This window comes from Anoplophora glabripennis, unplaced genomic scaffold (assembly GCF_000390285.2).
Source record: "Anoplophora glabripennis isolate ALB-LARVAE unplaced genomic scaffold, Agla_2.0 scaffold698, whole genome shotgun sequence".
In the NCBI taxonomy this organism is placed as follows: Eukaryota; Metazoa; Arthropoda; class Insecta; order Coleoptera; family Cerambycidae; genus Anoplophora; species Anoplophora glabripennis.
Window position 1 is genome coordinate 135,416 of NW_019417319.1, and position 20,382 is coordinate 155,797.

Here is a 20,382-nt window from a genome sequence, read left to right on the forward strand (position 1 = left end):
GCCTTACCTTAAAAACACTATTTTTGAACTGCCTATTCCTGATTTAAACCATCTGCAGGCTCGACTTATAGACAAGATTAGTGAAATGAACAATACCTCGAGCATCTTAGAAAATGTCTTTAATTATTTGAGGAACAGGTGTGAAACGTGCTTGGAACAAGGAGGGGGACACTTTCAGCAGCTGCTTTAATTTATTGTTATAACAAGGAGGGGGACACTTTCCGCAGCTCCTTTAATTGTTTGTTATTGTTATCACGATTATTCTTTAAAATAAAGTTATATAGTCATTAACGTTATTGAAACTGACAGCTGCTATACAGCTCGTTGAGAAATGAGGTTAAGTTGGTCGCTATAAGCTACTCCCTACGTCCAATGTGTCAGAGCCAACTTCGACCATGTTTTTATTTGAACGCTCGTTATTATAATTACAGTTTGAGGAGTTTAGATCTAATAACTGGAGAGATCTAGCCTAAAGCGGATATTGCAAATTTAATAGTAGGGCATACATTCATTTTAGGATTACCACGGTTAACAACTGAAGACTGGATATTAGTGAGCCACTCTTGCACGAAATTTTAGTTAATTCCGTTACATGTTAATTTTATTCCCAAATAACATCCATTTACTCTTTAATCCCACTTACTTTTACAACGTTACTATTCTTACTCAGACTATACTTCGAGCAACTTTTAAAACACGAGATAACACTTCTATATTACACTGAAAACGCTGCTATTATTTTTCAAAGCGCCACCTATGCAAGATTATAAATACCGAGACAACTAGGACTTTTGTCAATTTCTTAACAGCGTATTAATTATTTTGTAACACAGTCTACAAGAAAATAATAAATTTGACGAACTAATCAAGGAATTTAGTCCAATTTTGAAGAAAATGTTGAAGAAGAAATGTAAGTTACAAAGCGAAATTATAAATCCAGTGAAGAAATGTACACAGTTGCCCGCGAAAGGCAATTCTCTCCTAGCCTCAAGAATTTAGTCGCCAACATTTAATGCATCGATATCATGGAGTGGAGAACTTACCTAAAACAGTTCGAGGCAACTGCTACAGCAAATAACTAGTCCGATAAGAGAAGACAACATCGTTAAGACAGAGTCTATTGAGATTTTAATAAATGATATTTAAATATAGGTAAACGAAGTGACTATCAAATACTGAAAGCTGATTTAAAAATGAAATATGGTGAATCTCTTCTACAACATGTTTAAGCCACAATTAAAGTGAAAAAGACTATATTTCGAAAAAAATCTGCAACAGTTTGAGATAATTATAGGCAGAGTTCCAAGATTGGACTGCGGTACTCAAAAACATCTTAGGAATTAATGCTGCAAAAAATTTGGAACGTATTCATTGAAGATGAATTTTTCGAGACAAAACGTCTGAATCTGGTTAGGGATGAGGCAGTTCAGTATTGGGGGTTATGAAGGATTGCAAAAAATGTAATAAAATTTCCAGGGTCGTATTTAAAAAAATGATGGTCCTGGAGAGACGAAATGTTACATAAAAAAAATTGATTATGCCATTCGATAGAGGGCAAAAAGTTGCCATGAGAAGGTGTCCTTCTTTTTTTAATATCACCTCAAACGAGGCTGAAATTAAACAAGAGGATTTCCAAAATTTCGTTTTTTTCAAATATTTCGAAAACTAATCATGTTAGCCTTTATTTTTTGGAGGCATAATGTTAATCCCACGATTACGCAACTTTGTCCCCATTTAAGATACTTCGTATCTCTTACCGTTTCCGAGATCCCTGTAGTGAGAAGCGAATTTGTAACAGCCTGTATAAGTACATATGAGGAGTTGATTTTCAAAACGCAGTTTTCGATTTTGGTTTCCAAAACGCATTTCTTTCGTATTCAAAAAAGTTTTAAATAAAATACCACAAAAAATATTTTCTAATGTCAGGTGATTAATACACTTAATTATTATTATCTTTATAACACCAACAATTTTTCACATATGATTATTACGTAATAATCTCAAAATGTGTTGTTTCAAAAACTGCGTTTTGAAAATCACCTCCTCATATGTATAAAACGTAAAATATATTTTTTAAAATAACAGAGTTGATAATATAATATATATAATTGGCAGGGTTCTATATTATTATCAGTATGAATAACAACTTGTTTGTCAATATCTTTATGTAAGATTAATATGTTTACTATCCTCTTGATGACCTCGAAATTTATTTTTCCATTTCTTATGTTTCTGTTGCATTTGGTGTGGCTAAAATTACTAACCCGTTTCACAACACACTAATATCTATATTTGTTTCTCAAAATAGAAAGATGAAATAAAAGTTGTCAAAAAAGTTTACAGATTTTGTTTGCAACTATCAATATTCTTATACTGCAATTGGTATGGATTGTTCCTTGGATCGTTTTCAAAATTTCAAATTAATAATGGAAAACTAAATTAAAAAAGACATCAGAACATCTTGAATTAATAAAGCCATTTCAGTTTTGCATTTATTCTTGGTGAAATGTGAATAAAATTAACATAATTGTGCAAAAGCCAACTTCCTCAGTAGCTTATTTTGAATTAATCAAAAAACTATAAACAAATCGATATAACTATGGGATCCAAAACAGCGCGAATTTAAAATTAAAATAGGTTATAATACACCTACGTTCATATTTTACATACATTTTGATTGATAACTCATTATAATCATCATCATTTATTTTGTTATAAAAGAGTTGTTCACTGTTCAACTTTGAAGAAAAAGTTTATATAAAACAATTAGATACCTAATGAAATAATACAGGCCATTAAAGTCTCTAACTTTTATTAATAAAGTATTACAAAATTATAAGTTACATTTGAATTGGTACATAGATTATAGAAGGAGCCTCAATTTATTTATATTTATTTATATACAATGTATTTCGCATTCAGTTTTATTCTAGTAGTTATATTAAAAAAAAAATGAACGACAATTTTTAACTGATCACAATCTTAAAGTGCATTTAAATTTTTTGGTAACCTCAATTCAGTTTTAGATTAACTCTAGAAAAATCTATAATTTGTCCTCTGCAAAACTAAATATAATAAATTAGGGAATTTGATTTTAAAGTGGATTTGGCAGATGTGTTATATTTAATACCATTTTCCAAAGTTGGGGTATTTAGAAAATCTAAACACAATTTTATTTGGGCTTAAAAAGGCAGAATATTCCGAAAATTTCTAGTAGCATCTTTCTTATACTACCCACTTGAAATATCTTAAAATTTGCTAGCAATTAATTAAAACAAATGTATTTATATGAGAAAAATATTTGAAACATAATTACTAGAAAAAATGCTTTTAAGATAATTGCATTCATTGCTAAAAACCGTGTAATTAGTATCATTTATTTTGAACTTTCCTTAAACCACCAGTATTCATGTACAGAGATACAGTCTCACTTTCAGGTGTTTCCCCAATCATCGATTCAAAATCGCCACGGCAAGGAATTTCATCATAGACTGGTTCTGTTTGTATAAAGATGGGTCTCTGATTGACATTTGCATCCAGGGGCTCAATTATGGACGCAGCTCTGTAACTCCCTGAAGAAGGGGGATAGTCGTATTCATAATTCTTGCAGTCTGTAACAAATCGGTTACTTTAAAATTGTCATGTCTTAATAAATAGTGGTTAAGATGTCGTTTGCACATTTTTTATTACTTCTTTATTCTGTGTTTTCAATCATTCCTTAAATTTTGATAGTTATTGGTTTTAAAAAGTAAGTAACAGCAGTATGAAAGCAGATAAACAAATCTAAAAAAACTGTCACATTTGACTTTCACTTTGATTAATTTTCATAATAATTCGGATGTTGATCTGCAAGATAGTGATGAAGAGGAAGATACGGAGACAGTTCTTTAGCAAACCTTCGACGAAATCGAGGAAGAAGGCGATGAAGTCGAAGAAGAGAACCCTATCGCGGATAACTTAGAAGAACTTCCCATCCATGAGGTTTTTTTGCTCAGTTCTGAAGACGAAGATCTCGCAAAACCTGGTCCATCAGGGATAGCGAAGCGAAGGAGAATGCACTAAATTTAGTTAACAGTGCATCACATGTGGATTAGGCCTACTGGGGATACCACTAAAAAAAAGGAACTCTACGATATGGTGGTGTGGAAATAAGTTTTACTGGCCAATACACCTGTTGGAGTAGACTTTGCGGCGCTCGTACGCCGAAACTATTCATTTCATAGAAAAAAGGTTAATACATAAATTATAGCAAATGTTCTCTAGTTTAATTTATTACATAACTATTTTCACCGTAAAGTGAATCGGAAAGGAAATATCGTCGAAAAACTGTTTTGGAGCGCCATTTTTCCAATATGGCGCCTACTTCCGGAAAAAAAAAGAGGTAGCAAAGTAAAAATTGGGAAAGAGCACGTCAAAATCTATAAATATACCAATTTTCAAAACTCCCCTAAAACTTCACAGGCAAAACTTCCAAATGATTGGACTATAACGAGAACATCAGAGAGGTTATCGAAACATTAACAACTAATACAAGTTGCAATCCGTAGTAAACAGGACTTTTTAAACATAAGAATAAAAAGTTTTTTTGGAAAAATCGATATATTTTATTCAAAATAGTCCCTTTCGATACAATACAGCGATTTGTATGATCTCAAAGCATGTCGAATGACTGTTTTAGATCGTCGACAGGGAAGTTTTTCAGGATGTAGGTAGAATTATTTATATTTTTCTTCTTCAAATGATCTGGGGAATCGTGTCTGTCATTGTATGTGTCCAGAATTCAGTTGGGATCAATTTAAATCAATCTTTGTGGACTTGACCGATGGTCATGCAAAGATTTTAAAAATTACATAAGATATTATCTACATTTTTACCTGGTTTGGTTTGATTGGACGTATTCATACTATAAACCGTACAAGTTTTAACTGTTGGTTCACTTAAGCAGGTTTGGCATTCCAGTGATGAAAGATATGATGGATTTTCACACGTTGGAGGATCTGGAAAATAAAAAAGGTCAAATTATTTATATTGTAGATCCTATTCTCCTTATATTTACAAAGTATTCTCAAAGTTTATATCGTAACATGAAGAGGTTGAATCATTTAAGACAAAAACGAAGACATTAATCAAGAGTTTAAAGCTATTGCCTTTTGAGTTACAGGGTGTTCAAAAAGTACATTTATCCAAATGTATATGACATAAATCAATGAAACTCGAGTTAATGATGTAATTAATTAGACACAAATTCAAGTGATGACATAGATTAGAAAACGACTGTAGAGGACCCTGAAGCTTAGGCAACCAGTTTTACAGACAATCCAAAAGTTAGATAAATATAACGAGATATAATTTTAAGCAGAAAAAGCAGTTTTAAATATTTTGGAATGTTTGGAAAGATTATGTAGAGAGTAATTTATTTGTCAATTATTTTTTCATGTTTCTTTATTAGAATACTGAAAATTCAAGATTAGTTTTCCATAGACTTGGGGTTTTACCTCCTGTGAGAAATGTTATTAAACTGATTAAAACAAGACAGTTTTTCATTTCATGGAAGTCATAGTTTCGAATGTTTGATTTCATGGTCGTCTAAAAATATTGTATTATATTCTTTTAACTCATTTTTATATTTTACTGAAAATGTCCATTAAAAGTGCATACTATAAATATATAGTATCATAGAACGGTAATATAATTCCTGCTTAAATTACTATAGTTCCTCACACCAAATGTAAGTAAAAAGGAATAACAAAGTACAGAAAGAATAATTTACACTTGGTGAAAATAGAGGAGGTGAAATTATTAATTAAGAATATCAATTAGAGAGGCATATTTTAGTAATCTGAATATTTTTAAGTGTGTCTTCAAAATAATTCTTGAAATTATAACACTGATTTAGAACTCACCTTTTGTAACACTGGAATCTGTTTAAAATAGAAATTATTGATTTAAATTACTTAACTTCAGATTACTAGACAATTTTTTAGAAAAGTAATAATAAAAAAAAGTATTGACCCCGACGTGATTTGAACACGCAACCTTCTGATCTGGAGTCAGACGCGCTACCGTTGCGCCACGGAGTCTGGTAAATATTATCTGCTCGTACACTAAATAACATCTGTTCTATTATCTATATTCTATTAAATGTCTTTTTATATAGGTACCGCCATAATGTATCATATCCAATATGATACGATAATTATTGATTTAAGTGAGTTCTAATCAAATTAAGAAGAAAATTGATCGGCATTTTTGGAATAGTACCCTCTAGTGTGTTAAATCTTAAATTTTGTGGATATCTAAAATTAGATAACTTTTACTTTTTGTAAAATATAAACATATGCAATAGATGACCCCACACAACACACAATACATTAGTGAGATGTTTTTGATTGCTATGTAGATATGGTTATGATGAAATGAATTTTTCTAATAAGCAGCAGTATTCTTAAAAGTATTTTTTCCCACAAAATAATGAAGATAAAACTCGACCTTGTAGAGAAATGATTAATAAAAAATAACAATTAACATTAAATTTTGTGTATACATTATAAAAATAATTAGTGAATACATATGATGAAATAAAATATAATTTAATGCCCGTCCTCACTTATTGTTAGTAACGTGTTGTAGTTATAAAACATGTTTTTATAAACGCCATATCAAATATGTCAAGGTATTCAAATTTCAAAATATAATAAAATTTATTTATGAACAGCATAATAAAATGGTAAATACATTTTATTCAGGATACTTTCCAAATTTTCTCTAAAATCATACTTATAAATTTATATATTTTTTTAAGTCATGTAAAAGAGAAAAAACTTTGATTGAGAATGTGGAATGTTATATAAGTTTTACAGTTCTTTTATGAACAAATGAAGATTTCCTTATTACAGTTAACCACGCGATTGATATCAGTTTATTAACGGAAATAGATAAAAATGACATCGATCGCAGCTCATGAACGTACGAGGTCTGTTCAGAAATTAACCTAACTTTTTGAATTTCCCGTTAACTGAGATATGTAGTGGTATGCTGTTGGTAGCATTGCGTTGGGTATAACCTACTCTGTAACCACATGTTCTTGGATTGTTGATATCTCAAGTAGTTTTCGAGATATTGTTATTGGAGTGCGAGGTGTTTCAGTGTTAGTGATGATTTTTGAAATGTGCGATTTTCTGGAACAACGATTGCGTAAAACATTGCGTGAAACTTTCACTAAAACTTTTGAAACAAACTTACGGAACTTTGAATCGTACGCAATGTTACGGCTTTTCACGATTTAAAAGTGGTCGAGAGTCAATCGACGATGATCCTCGACCAGGAAGGCTTTCGACTTCAACTGATGACTTCCACGTTCAAAAAGTGAAATATTTGGTGCGTGTAAATCGGCGATTGAAATTGCAGAAGAAGTTAGCTTCACAATTGGATCATGCCATCAAATTTAGACTGAAAAATTGCGTCGAGTTGCAGCAAAATTTATTCCTCGTTTGATGACCCAGCAACGGAAAGAAAATCGTGTGAACGTTTGTCGACAACTCCTTGGACAGTCTAAAGACGATGAAACATTCATTCAAATGATTATAACGGGATACGAAAGGTGGGTTAACGGCTATGACATTGAGACAAAAGTTGAGTCATCACAATGGATTGGCAAATGATCTCCTCGCTTAAAAAAAGCACGTCAGTCTCGATCCAATGTCAAAGTGATGCTCACTATGGAATTGTGCTTTTTGATTTCTTGCCTCAAGGTGAAACAATAAACCCTGTGAAAGATGTGGCGCGACAACTCATGGTTCTTACACCATGACAATGCGCCCGGACACTCAGCTTTGTCAATTCGTCAGTTTTGTGTCAAAAATCAGATTACTGTCCTCTCTCAGCCTCCTTACTCGCCAGACCTGGCACCTTGCAATTTTTTCTTATTTTAAATTAAAATCAGTGGTGAAAGGATGCCGTTTTTAGATTATTGAAGACATCAAAACTAATTGCACAGACTTTAAAAGCCATTGCAAATGAAGCTATTCAGGACTGCTTCTCAAGATGGAAACACCCTGGAAAAAACATTAATATATAAAATTAATAATACCTAAAGTTAAAAAAATAATGTTCAGTTATTTTCTGAACAGACCTCGTATAAATTAAATTATATTGTAACTAAAACTATAAATTCAAATGCAGAAATAACGTTATTACCTGGCAAAGGTGTATGGAAAATACTAGTAGTATAAACGGCTAATACATCATTCTTCTTGTTGTCCACTTTTTGTTTGTGTTTGTACTTCCTCTTTATTGTAACAATTACTAGAGCTAACAAAATTAGAGCTACTGTAGTAGCGGCAGAAACACTTATGCTGTTAAAGAAGTAATATTCTTTTGAAGGAATTTTGGTGGTGTCAGTTTTACTGCCTTCTTCCAGGTAATACTTTTCTTCCTCTGTCGTTGATGGAGTTGTAGTTTCTTGCATCAAAGGTCTTGCGATTTGATCGTACTGAATACCAACAGGGATTAGTGATCCTTCGTTATCATTTACTAAATTGTGTCTAACGTTTGGGTGGCCCTGTGTTTTGTTTTTGGTTTTCTTTAATGAGTCTAATATGTTTTCAACTTTTGTTTGATACTTATCCAAAGTTAAATTATTTTTTTTAATCGCTGTATGATCTGTTGGAAGTGTAGCGTAAATATTTGTGGTAATGGGTTCTGTAGTTGTAGAGAACCTATTAGATATAAAATTTGAAACAGTTTCCTCCCTTGGAGCAGATTTGACATTGTTATTGTACCAGTCTTCAACACTGTTAACATTTGTACTTACAGATACAGTTTCCGTAGTTTGATTAATCAATTTTTCTTCATAAACTTTTGATTGATATGCCTCTAAAGTTGTACTGTCATTTTCCTCGCTGCGAATACTTTTGTAAGTATTTTGTACGCAACTTCCATCTGTGGGGTTGCAAAACTCAGAACTGCAGTTGCATACATTTGTACAATTTTGTCCCCATAAACCTAATGTGCACCCTAATATGGAAATATTATTAAAAAAGTATAGTTTTAAATTTATTATTGTTAACTAAATTGTTAATAATATAGGTATATTTCTTTTTAACTCACACAAACTTTATGTCAATTACAATTAAGTATTAATATCTTTGTATACAGGGTGTCCGGCAACTACGGGGAAAAAATAAAGGGTTTTATAGAGCAGGTCAAACGAGTGCTAGTACTTCATATAAACTTTTTACGTAGGTGCCATTGTTGAGGAGTTATTGTCACTCAAAGTAAGAAGTTGAAAAATTAATATTGCCCATAATTTACTTTGATTAACTTGAAATTTGGGGGATCAAAGCAACTCATTCAAATGTATCTTTGTACATTTAAAATTGAATCAAATATTTTTTATTACACAAGGACGGTCGAAATTATGTTCTAAAATTTACGCAACTTTGACAGAGCGGTCAAATTTGACATTTCGCTCTCGCAGGCAGATAGCCCTGTTACTTTTCTACAAAAAAGGTATACTTCATGACTTATGAAAAAATGAAAGGTTGTCAAGATAATTAAATTTTTTTATTTTGTGTATAGCCACAACCGGGGACAACGCAACAGAAAAAAGTTAAGAATGAAACATATGGATTAAATGAGGTTACTTCAGTAAATGCTCGATATGTCCTCCATCTAGTTCAATGCACTTCCTTATTCTTTTAAGATTATTTTGTTACACTCTAAATAGCATTTGTGGATTCTTTTTAATTTCATTATAATGATGTTCTATTCTTGCCATCAACTCTTCTCTTGTATAAACCGGAGTTGAATACACTAATTCTTTTAGGTAACTCCACAAGAAGAAGTCAAGGGGGTTAAGATCTGGTGACCTAGGTGCTCATAAGTGTGGTCCGCCTCGCCCAATCCACCTATCACCAAATGTTGCGTTGAGGTAATTTCTAACTTCACGACTGAAGTGCATGAATCTCCTGTCTTGTTTGCAATGGCACATTTTCTAGTAGTAGATTTAGATCGTGTTGTAAAAAATTCAAATATCGGGCACCGTTTAGTCTATCCGGTAAGAAAAAGGGGCCTATTAATTGGTTACCGATTATTAATGAAATTAAACAAAATCCACAAATGCTATTTAGAGTGCAACAAAATAATCTTAAAAGAATAAGGAAGTGCATTGAACTAGATGGAGGACATATCGAGCATTTACTGAAGTAACCTCATTTAATCCATATGTTTCATTCTTAACTTTTTTCTGTTGCGTTGTCCCCGGTTGTGGCTATACACAAAATAAAAAAATTTAATTATCTTGACAACCGTTCATTGTTTCATAAGTCATAAAGTATACCTTTTTTGTAGAAAAGTAGCAGGGCTATCTGCCTGCGAGGGCGAAATATCAAATTTGACGGCACTGTCAAAGTTGCGTAAATTTTAGAACATAATTTCGACCGTCTTTGTATAATAAAATATATTTGATTCAATTTTAAATGTAGAAATATACATTTGAATGAGTTGCTTTGATCCCCCAAATTTCAAGTTAATCAAAGTAACCGTTTAGAAATTATGGGCAATATTCATTTTTCAACTTCTTACTTTGTGACAATAACTCATCAACAATGGCACCTAGGTAAAAAGTTTATATGAAGTACTAACACTCGTTTGCCCTGCTCTATATAACCCTTTACTTTTTCCCCGTAGTTACCGGACATCCTGTATATTATCTGTAAATTTTGAAATTAAAGACGCTTTGAAAATTTGTTTAGAAATATAAAGATAATATTAATTTCTAATTTGTATCATACCATTGAGTTATTTTTCGAGAATTATTTTCAAATATGTGTTCTATATGTTATTACAACTGATTTCTCAATGAGTTAGTAGTAATAATTCCCAATGTTTATTTTAACCAAAGATCTATAGGATATGAGGACTGATAAGTTATATGTACCTACTAGTGTCACAGTTTATTCCACTAAATCCAGGTGCACAGTGACATATTTCCTCTTTACAAATCCCATTTTGACAGTTGCCGCATTTAGATATACAATGATGGTCTCTTTGTATAAATCCTGGGCAACATTTTTCTAGTTGTCTTGTTTTATTTCTTTCCTAAAACATGAATATATTTTATAAATGGGAATATCCCGTTAATAAGAATAGAATAAATAATAATAACATGTTTATTTGGGGTATGTTTTTGATGTCTGTATTTATTTACATATTTACTACATCTTTTATGCATTTTTTATGAAGGGAAGAAGAAATACTTCGATTAAAACGTTCGGAGTAGTCGATTTGACCGATGCCTAAAAAAGTAAAAATTTTCTACCCTAATATCAGAACGTTATAATTACAACTAAATTTTTATAAATAACCGAAGATTAAAATTATATCTTCAAACGAAGTTCGAATTTACGGTCAGTTTCGAGAGAGGTTCATTTGTGTTTGGATTACAAATATATTTTTGGCAAAGATAAGCTTTTGTCATCAACCGATGAATGCAATGTTTTTGATTCTACGTAACGTAATACTTTTGTATATTGGCTAAAGAAAATGTCTTTGTTTAATTTCCTATAAAACTATATTTACACAATTTTAGCACATATCCTGCAATTTGGAATAGAACTAGTTCTAACTCATACAAATGTTTAAGAAGAGGAACTTAATTATTATTGTTTTTATTTTCAGATTGCAGATATTTTTATAAAGTAACATTTCATATTGCGTTTATTATTATAGAATTAATACTATCTTTTTAGATTATTTGTGAAAATTTCAGTAGATTTTGAAGACGAGTTCGTTGCATAAAAGTTAATGTCATTTTGGTACAAAGATTCTCTTCTGAAATGAAATTTTTGCAAGCTATCATGAGTGGATGTGGCTAGGGTCGATAATAAAAACAAGATAAATTTGCAAAAAGTAATTTCGTTAACGTAATTATTTTATTTGAACATATTTAGAGGCCATGTCGTTTTCTGGAAATGCCAGACTAATAAATGAGTGCAGTGGTAAATCACAACCAGACACAAAAATTATGCAAATTTATTATTCAAAAACGGGAGAAATTTTCGTTATAATTCCTTGAATTATCCTTAACTTAATACATGCAGTACCCCACAAATTCTGGAACGAAACCATAGACACCATAACTTATACACCATAGACACCATAACTTTTATATACTGGGTGTCTCACGATGTTTCACTTTTATATACTGGGTGTTTCACGATGTATACATACTGTAATGGCAGAGTGGGGTAATCTGGGTGAGTATGAAATGACCACTTAAAAAGTCTAGGGCAAAATTTGTAGACATACAGGGTGATTTTTTAATTTTCAGTAAATCTTATATTTTGGCTTTAATTTTGTAACCATTTGTGGGAATTAATTTATTTTATGGTATCACTACAGCCTAAGCAAGAATTCTAACATTTTTTTTTAGATGTGAAGAGAGAAAAATCATTTTTAGTTTCTCTTCAATTTCCAATAACAATTGTAATACACATTTCAATGATTTCGTAAACAATAGAAAATAACACTACGTTACATCTAATAATTTAACCCGATGCAAAAACAAAATTGTAATTATTTAAAAGTAAAAAAAAAACTTCAGAAAAATGTACAAAATAATATATATGCAATAATCACAATTACAATAGTTACAATTTCATTCTTATATCTTATACGAGAAAGAACTTTTGCCTAAACTACATGTAAAATGCAGTTTGCGTGCAAATATGTCCCTTCTCAGATGGCAAATTTTGATAATTCCGTACTGATTGTATACAGGGTGAATTTTTTAATTTTACTTAAGAGACAGTGATATTATTAGTACCACACAGAAATATGAAAATATTAGCAATAACTGTTTTTTATTGTTAATTCAAACGCTATGGTAAGTATGCCACAATGACGCTCCTGGGTAGACCCTATTTGGAACCCAAGGAGCTGAGAGAAGTATCAGCAACGAAGCTTTTGGACTTCGTTAAAAGCTCAAAACTACTTGCTGAATGGGAAGTAGTGGGACGCACAATAGGCCTAATAAGGCCGCAATGCCATGGGACTTATCAGAATCAACCACTAGGAAAAGAAGAATGCCACGAAAATTAAATGAATAATTTTTTTTATCAATATCAAAAATATGTACAAGGATGAACTTTTCGATGAGGATACAAAAGAATAGAAATTTTCTCAATTTAATACATGCAGTACCCAATTTAGTCCATGGAATTCTATCTTCAAATGCCTATTGGCCTTCAGTAAGTGTATCAAAATAAAAAATAATAATTCCCGCGAATGGCTTTTAAATTGCAGCCAAAATAAGTTTTTGTTAAAATTCAAAAATCACTCCATATTTTTTAAGTGGCGACTTAGAACTCGCCTAGATTGCTTCACTTTGTCATTACAATATGCTGTGTTCATCGTGAAACATTTTTTGTACATTGTTCAGAAAAATAAGAGAAAATTTTCATATTTGCCAAAATTTGTATATTTTCTGATTTATTGTTTTGGGTCTGGCAGTATTTTTCCTCCCATTTATTGGTATTTTCAGAAAACGATGTGTCAAATATTGCATGTGTGAAAAGTTTTTCCTAATAGAATTTCGAGATACATTGAAGTACATACATTGTATAAAAATGTTGTTAAATGGTCTTGTCCTGATGCCTGCATCTTCAAAACATGATGTTAGATATTATTACAGCACGTTCAAATTTAATTAGGAAAGGTTGTATTTCGTATTTAAAAATAATTTCTTTTAGCCCAACGAATAGTGCAGGAAAGAAAAATGAGCAACTGAGAAATGAATTCAAGTAGAACATAAGTTTATCTACGGCAAAGAACCATTGAATAAAAAATGTGTAAATATTTACTTTTCACTATTATTAAATATCAGATCCGCCTATGAAGAAAGATTGTATCAGAATATTTATTCAATTTTTATGTAAATTACACTACTGGGATTCTAGAAAATGGGTTTACTCAACATTACGAATAAGTCAATTATGTAACAATTTCGCAAGGCAATAATTTTTATATCCGTTGCTAATTGATAAGAACGTCATGCAAATAAAAAAAATATGTATTTCGGTATTCCCTATTTGACTCATAACAGTATTAACCTCAATATTGAAATATTTGCTGACACAAATAAAAAGTAAAACAACGCATCATTTTACTAATCGAAGGAAAACTTCACGTTTTAAGTAACAATTGATTTCAAAAACATCCAGGATAACTACATATGACGAAAATATATACAGAGTATTGAAAAAAGAGTAGACAAAATTGGTCTGCACGTAGTGCGTATCAAAATAGGAAAGTGTTCCCATGAGAATGAAAATGCTTAGAAAAAAGTTAGAAGGTTTAGCGTTGCTAAAAATGTATTTTTTTAACATCTCCAACATGGCTGATCAGTAACCAAACTGTCATGAAGGAATAGTTTTTGTTCACACACAGTGACGGAGATGCGTGGGTAATTGCAGGTTATTTATCCTAAAAAAATTTCGCGGTGTTTCTTCTGAAAATTTCTAGTTCTATGATAATATGTTATGGTTTTAACATTTTCTTCAACTAACACGTTTATCATTTAATGGAATGTAAACAAATCTCGATAGAATGATTTATTTTTATTTCTATACTATCGCCTAGATGATTTTTTATAGTTAAATACATTTTAATTGAATTTTCCTTCGGAAAACTAAAAAATTATTATTAAAAATTCATTAAAAATCATGCAAAGTTTATCTGCTGTCAAGAAATTATTCTAAAATCAAATTTATCTAGATTTATTTGTTTATTAGTATACTGGGTGTCCCTTAATTCGACTGCCAAACTTCTACAGGGTGTTTTCTAGTAAAAATTGACACGAAATTATCAAATAAACTAACGATCAGTTACGGCTCCTTATGAAAATATTAGCAGCTTAAAGGTGACCTGTTAACAATTTTTTTTTTCAAATACCTTCTAAATTACTTGAAGTATCACTACCAAATTTGGTACACTATTGATGACTTACATTTGACTTTGGTCTCATATAGAAAATATATGAATTTCAAACCGCTTATAACCACTCCGTTTATTGTGACCTACTGCTTACAACGACCTTGTATAAGAGATGTCTGAATCCAAAAAAAAAACGCGAATCGCACGTTGCATATTGCATATTCGTCAGATTTGCAGGAATGCCTTGCTTGGACAAAGTATGTACTAAAAACTTGTCCTTAGAAAGATATAGTATGGATCAAAGCTTTAATAAATATTACATTTCCTAGATACAAAATATTTTTTTAATGGGACTACAACGATATAAGTTGGATAGGCCTATAATAATAAAGATATGGCCAAAAAAAGATTATTGTTAGTTTACATTTGTGTCATTTACCCATGAAATCTTATATCGCTGTAATCCCGATATAATGTTTTAACCAAATGTGTAAAAATGTAGAGAAATTCTTTCAAATTATTACTTCTTTTAATTATGAAAGTAAAACAGGTGAAGAGGGTAAAATTCTACTACATGTAGGTATATACATTTCATATTGCTTACATCGCATCGTCCGTTTAATAGAATTTCTTCTTATCTTTAAAATAAATACTGGAAAAAATTTAATTGTTGATATTAAATTGTACTTAAATTTCATCACGTGCAATGACCTTTTATTTACTCGTTTTGGCCAGCTTTTCATAAAAAAATAGTCATTTGCACTATTATATTTAAAATACATTTAGGTGATGACGGTTCACTGTAAAAAAATCGATGTGAAAGCAATAAAGGTTCATATCCAGATGTATTGTCTTAGCGTGGTAGATGACAGTATGGTGTACGATGTGCTTTGGAGTTGGACAAGTATCGGTTTATCTGGTTATTCTAGTGAAAATTGTATTTAAATGCAATGATTTTATTACAATAATTAAAGACAATATATTAAGTCTCGATTAATATTTGGATAAATAAACGGATAGTTAAATTGTTATCTATGATTACGTATTTGTAACGTACAATATAGTTTATGGCAATCTATCCGTTCGATCAGTTCACCAACTCTTTTAGTCGAGACCTAAAATATTGTCTCTAAAACAGGTCTGTGTAGGAACCACTGCGGTAGCATAGGAGTTTGTGACTTTAATACAATGATATTTAATTTAAAATTTAAAGACAATATAAACTAAGTCTGAGTAAAAAATTACTCAATAATAGTTAAATTTAAGTCATATTAGAAAAAAATCTACTCTAAATTGGTTTTATATACTCAGAATAGAATCAAAATTCACTCAGTTGTATATACTTATACAATATACCAACAGAGTGAAAATTGCGCTCAATCGGGTGCGGACAGAAATTGACACATTATTTAGTAGAATTTAGTGAAATTTGAGTGAAATTTTGTTACAGTGCAGTAAAAATAAATACCTAATTAATTCTATTGAAGATTGTTTATATTCCAATTTTTTTTTGGCAAAAGAATATTAAAAATTTAAAAAAATGCTATAGGAATGATGAATCTTATTATAACAATTAAAAATTAAACACCTTATTTGAAGAAAATAATTTTACATAAAACTTGATAAAAAGTCAATATTTCTCTGAAGATTTGAACTGTTTCTGTTGCTAGGGAAACAAAGTACACAAATAAATTGACATAATTTACTTTTATTATAATAAGCATTAAGCTATACCGCAGAATATTTTTGTCTGTGGCATTACTGTAATAATTAATACTTTCGGTTTTCCGCAGGTAAATCGAGTGTTACTAGGTCCATTAAAAAGAACTGCAGGGGTCACAATTACCTTCAAATGTTTATTTTAAACCCGTACTTTCAAATAAATCTGCCAAAGTACAATGCTGTACTTTTTAATAAGCAGATTTATCTATCCGTTTTACTGTCTGAAAATATATTTTTAAACCGATTTAAATACAACGTATTTATTAAGTGACCGAAAAAATCATTGGCGCAGGAATTTTGCTCTTATTTATTTCAGAAAATTTAAAACAATCAAATCAATGTTTTTTTCTTATTTTCAGTTATTTCATTATATTTAAAATTGTACTTGAAAAAAATTTTACATTTTTTGTGAAATTTTATAATAAAAGAGTACCTACTTAGGGTTATTTTAGATTTGTTCAACATTTTTCAACATTATTTTAAACCAAATAATTGGAAAATGGTTCGTTTTTGGAATAAAAGGGAATATATTTTTTCTTAGAAATATTTACTGAATTTTCAGGATACTCAGTGGTTGTCGTCGAAATTTGAGATTGAGCTGGTTGATGTACCTAATTGTACACAAATTCCGCAAATTTGTATCTGTATTTAATCAATCAATTGATTGAAAAACACCCTGTATCTCAAAAGCTAAGCCGCTTATCACAAAAAAATGATATCTGCATATTTTTTCCTTAAAATAATCTATATAAACCAGTCTCCCTTTATGATTGGTACCTACTTAAGGGCTACCTACTCTGTATAGTTCTCATTTACTTTTGACTACTCAGTTATAACTGATTTATTAATGATTATGTTTAGATAATTTTCAACTTTTTCCCACTCGATTTTTTTATGGTAACACAGTGAATATTAGCGGCAGTGTTTAACGCATTTTCTATAACAATTTTTTAGTTCAACGATGATGCTTTCACTTGTGGACAGAATTATTAGACCATATCGAATATGTATACAAGTTAAATGTCGTACACGTTTTTATGTAATCAAATTACATCTGCTTGCTAGATTAGCTCAGATTAAAAGACGATGTTAATGTCAGTGAGAGTGAGGCAAGCGCATTAAACTGTGATATCTAAGTATGAAACTGATCTGCAATTATACACATTATTTTTGTTATTTATTAGGATATATTTTACTCGATTCATTTAAACTGGGAAATCTGCCATATTAAATTTTATAACGCAGAAGAATGTTTGAGCAATATTATGTTCTATAAAATGCATTCCTTAGTACAACAACTATTGCTGATTTATATCTTTTAATCTACCAGTTACCTATTTATTTTTTATTAACAAATATTTATTCCATATATGGTGCCCATCTACCAATACCATTTTTAGATGAAGATGTATTATAAGATGTAGGATACTGAAAACGACTGCAATTAAAAAAAATCATATTCGGTTCTATTATATTTGACATTAAATTATAGTTTTTGTAAAATTTGCATATTATTAACGATTTGATAGATTATTTTCCGTTCTGTTTTTCAGCATATTATTCGAATCAGTAATGTAGAATTAGTTTAATTATTTAAAATAAATAAATTAATACAATTTTTCTCTCCAGTCATTCATAACTATAATACAAGATACAGGGTGGTGCAACCAAGATGGGGTGGAAGATTACGCCTGAACGACGAGGAATTATGAAATAATTTTTTGTCACGAGGTGCATAGTTACGAGATCCATATTCCAAAAATATTTTCATTATACAGGGTGCACAAAAAAGTCCGTGGCAAACCAAACATATGTTTTTTAAAATGGAACACCCTGTATTTGAATCCTAAAATGAATTCTACCCATTACTACGATGCTTTTGATATAATGGTTGATGAGTCTAAAGTTTATAGTTTTAGAGAAAATGGCGCTTAAACTTGAAAAACTACCTCCAAATCAATCAAATTCCTCCTCCATCTAAAAAGGTTGTCAAAAAACGAAACCTAGTACAAAATGTACCATATCCTTGGGTATAATAATGAATCCTGACTGGTTCAAAAATCACTGACTAGTATACAGGGTGATGGAGCTTGACTATTTCACTCGAAAGTCAATTTTTTTAAATGGAACACCCTAAATTTTATTTGCCCATGTTAAAGGCAATAAAACCAGCTTTCAAAACATATGGCACATGATACCCTTCAATAAAATACTTTCTTAGGAAATCATCGGAAAACTTTGATTTTTCAAAGAACGACTGAAACAAACTGAAATAACGACCAAAACTTCAACATTTAGTAAGAGGGCTATGATGTCAGTAAACTGTAGCTTCTCATTATTTATTGAACTGATTTTAGGAGAAAGGAAGGGTTACATTCACAAAATATACAGTAGTTAATAAATCAATAATAAATAAAGAAAATCAATACCATTATTACTAGCGTTACAGAAAGATGTATCTAAATGCTTTATAAGAATTGTTCAATCAGGCCGCCATTTTGTTGAAGACATATTTCAAGCCGATGTATGAAGGAACGTTCAACATTTCGTAAAGTCTGCTCTCTAATTTGACGGAAACATTGTTGAATCCATATTTTCGTATCATCTGCCGTTGTTGGAGGCATTCTATATACTTGTTCTGAAACATATCCCCACAAAAAGTAGTCCATCGGCGTCAGATCAGGAGATCTGGCCGGCCACACAATCGGACCACCACGGCCAATCCTCTGATTTCTCTTCCAATTATTTAAGTAATTTTGTACATTTATGTGAAAATGTGGCGGGGCTCCGTCATGTTGAAACCAGAAAGAATTTTTTAGTGCTAAATTTAAATTTTCTAAAAGCAGCGGCAATTCATTTTCTAAAAAATTTAAATAGATTTCACCAGTAAGATGATCTTCGAAAAAATTAGGGCCTATCACGTGAGTACTAATTATTCCACCCCAAACATTTTGTAATGAACCGGTATTGATTTCAAATTTTATGCAAGGGTTCCGTTATTTATTTATTTAATTAGTTTAATTGGGTGAGAGCAATTAACCGCGAGTCGAGTCGAACCGTCCGTTTGCCCCACTTTGTCGAGGACCGCGCGCATAATCCCACCACGACTCCTGCCTAGTCAAGAGGGGATTGAGGCAATAAAACAACCGTTCTGTCAACGTTTTAAGCGTTTTCTTTTTTTTTATTTACTCTAGTTGGTGCTGAGTGGTGACCTTAACAAAAAACGCCGATACAATTTAGAGCGGGTCGTGGAGTTCGTAGGTGTTGGGGTCTATCTCATCCGAGATAGGTTCGAAGTAAAGAAGTAATGCCCGAGCAATATCAAAATTTAGAAAAATCGAGGAAAGTGGGAGATAATTAATAAGAATTTAAACTAAAAAAAAATTAAAAAATTTATGTCAGGCGCCAGTAAATTTTAAAGTGAATCTACAAACTTTTGTTTCCTAACCGGATTCCTCTTAAATCTAGGTCAGGTATGTATAACTGTGGATCCTTTCTGATCCTGAAGGTAAGTTGGAAAAATAAATTCGAAAAAATATTTTTCTTGAAAAATAAAAGGTTAAGTTCCCTTTTGAATTTAAAATTTTTTATAAAAAAAAATTTTCAAAAAATTATTATCAAGAAGTTTTTTGAAAAAACCTAAGTTTGACTTCAAAAAATTTTATTCAGAAATTATGTTTCTGAGGTTATCTGCGAAAAGTAAATATTGAATCCAAAAAAAATTTT

The 20,382-nt window shown here is 30.8% G+C and overlaps 1 protein-coding gene and 1 non-coding gene across 2 annotated transcripts in view; both read right to left on the minus strand.

Annotated features, from left to right (window-relative positions):
- Positions 1 to 2,873: 2,873 nt before the first annotated feature.
- LOC108912930 overlaps positions 2,874 to 20,382 on the minus strand; it is a 21,522-nt gene continuing 4,013 nt past the window's right edge. The window contains exons 2-5 of the mRNA XM_018718359.1: positions 10,944 to 11,100; positions 8,197 to 9,015; positions 4,875 to 4,997; positions 2,874 to 3,611 (exon numbers count right to left, since the gene is read on the minus strand). Coding sequence (XP_018573875.1) covers positions 3,373 to 3,611; positions 4,875 to 4,997; positions 8,197 to 9,015; positions 10,944 to 11,100 — 1,338 coding nt within the window. The 3' untranslated portion in view covers positions 2,874 to 3,372. The remainder of the gene's footprint in view (positions 3,612 to 4,874; positions 4,998 to 8,196; positions 9,016 to 10,943; positions 11,101 to 20,382) is intronic.
- Positions 6,009 to 6,080, minus strand: Trnaw-cca. Its single transcript has one exon. It is a non-coding gene; the product is annotated as a tRNA-Trp (tRNA).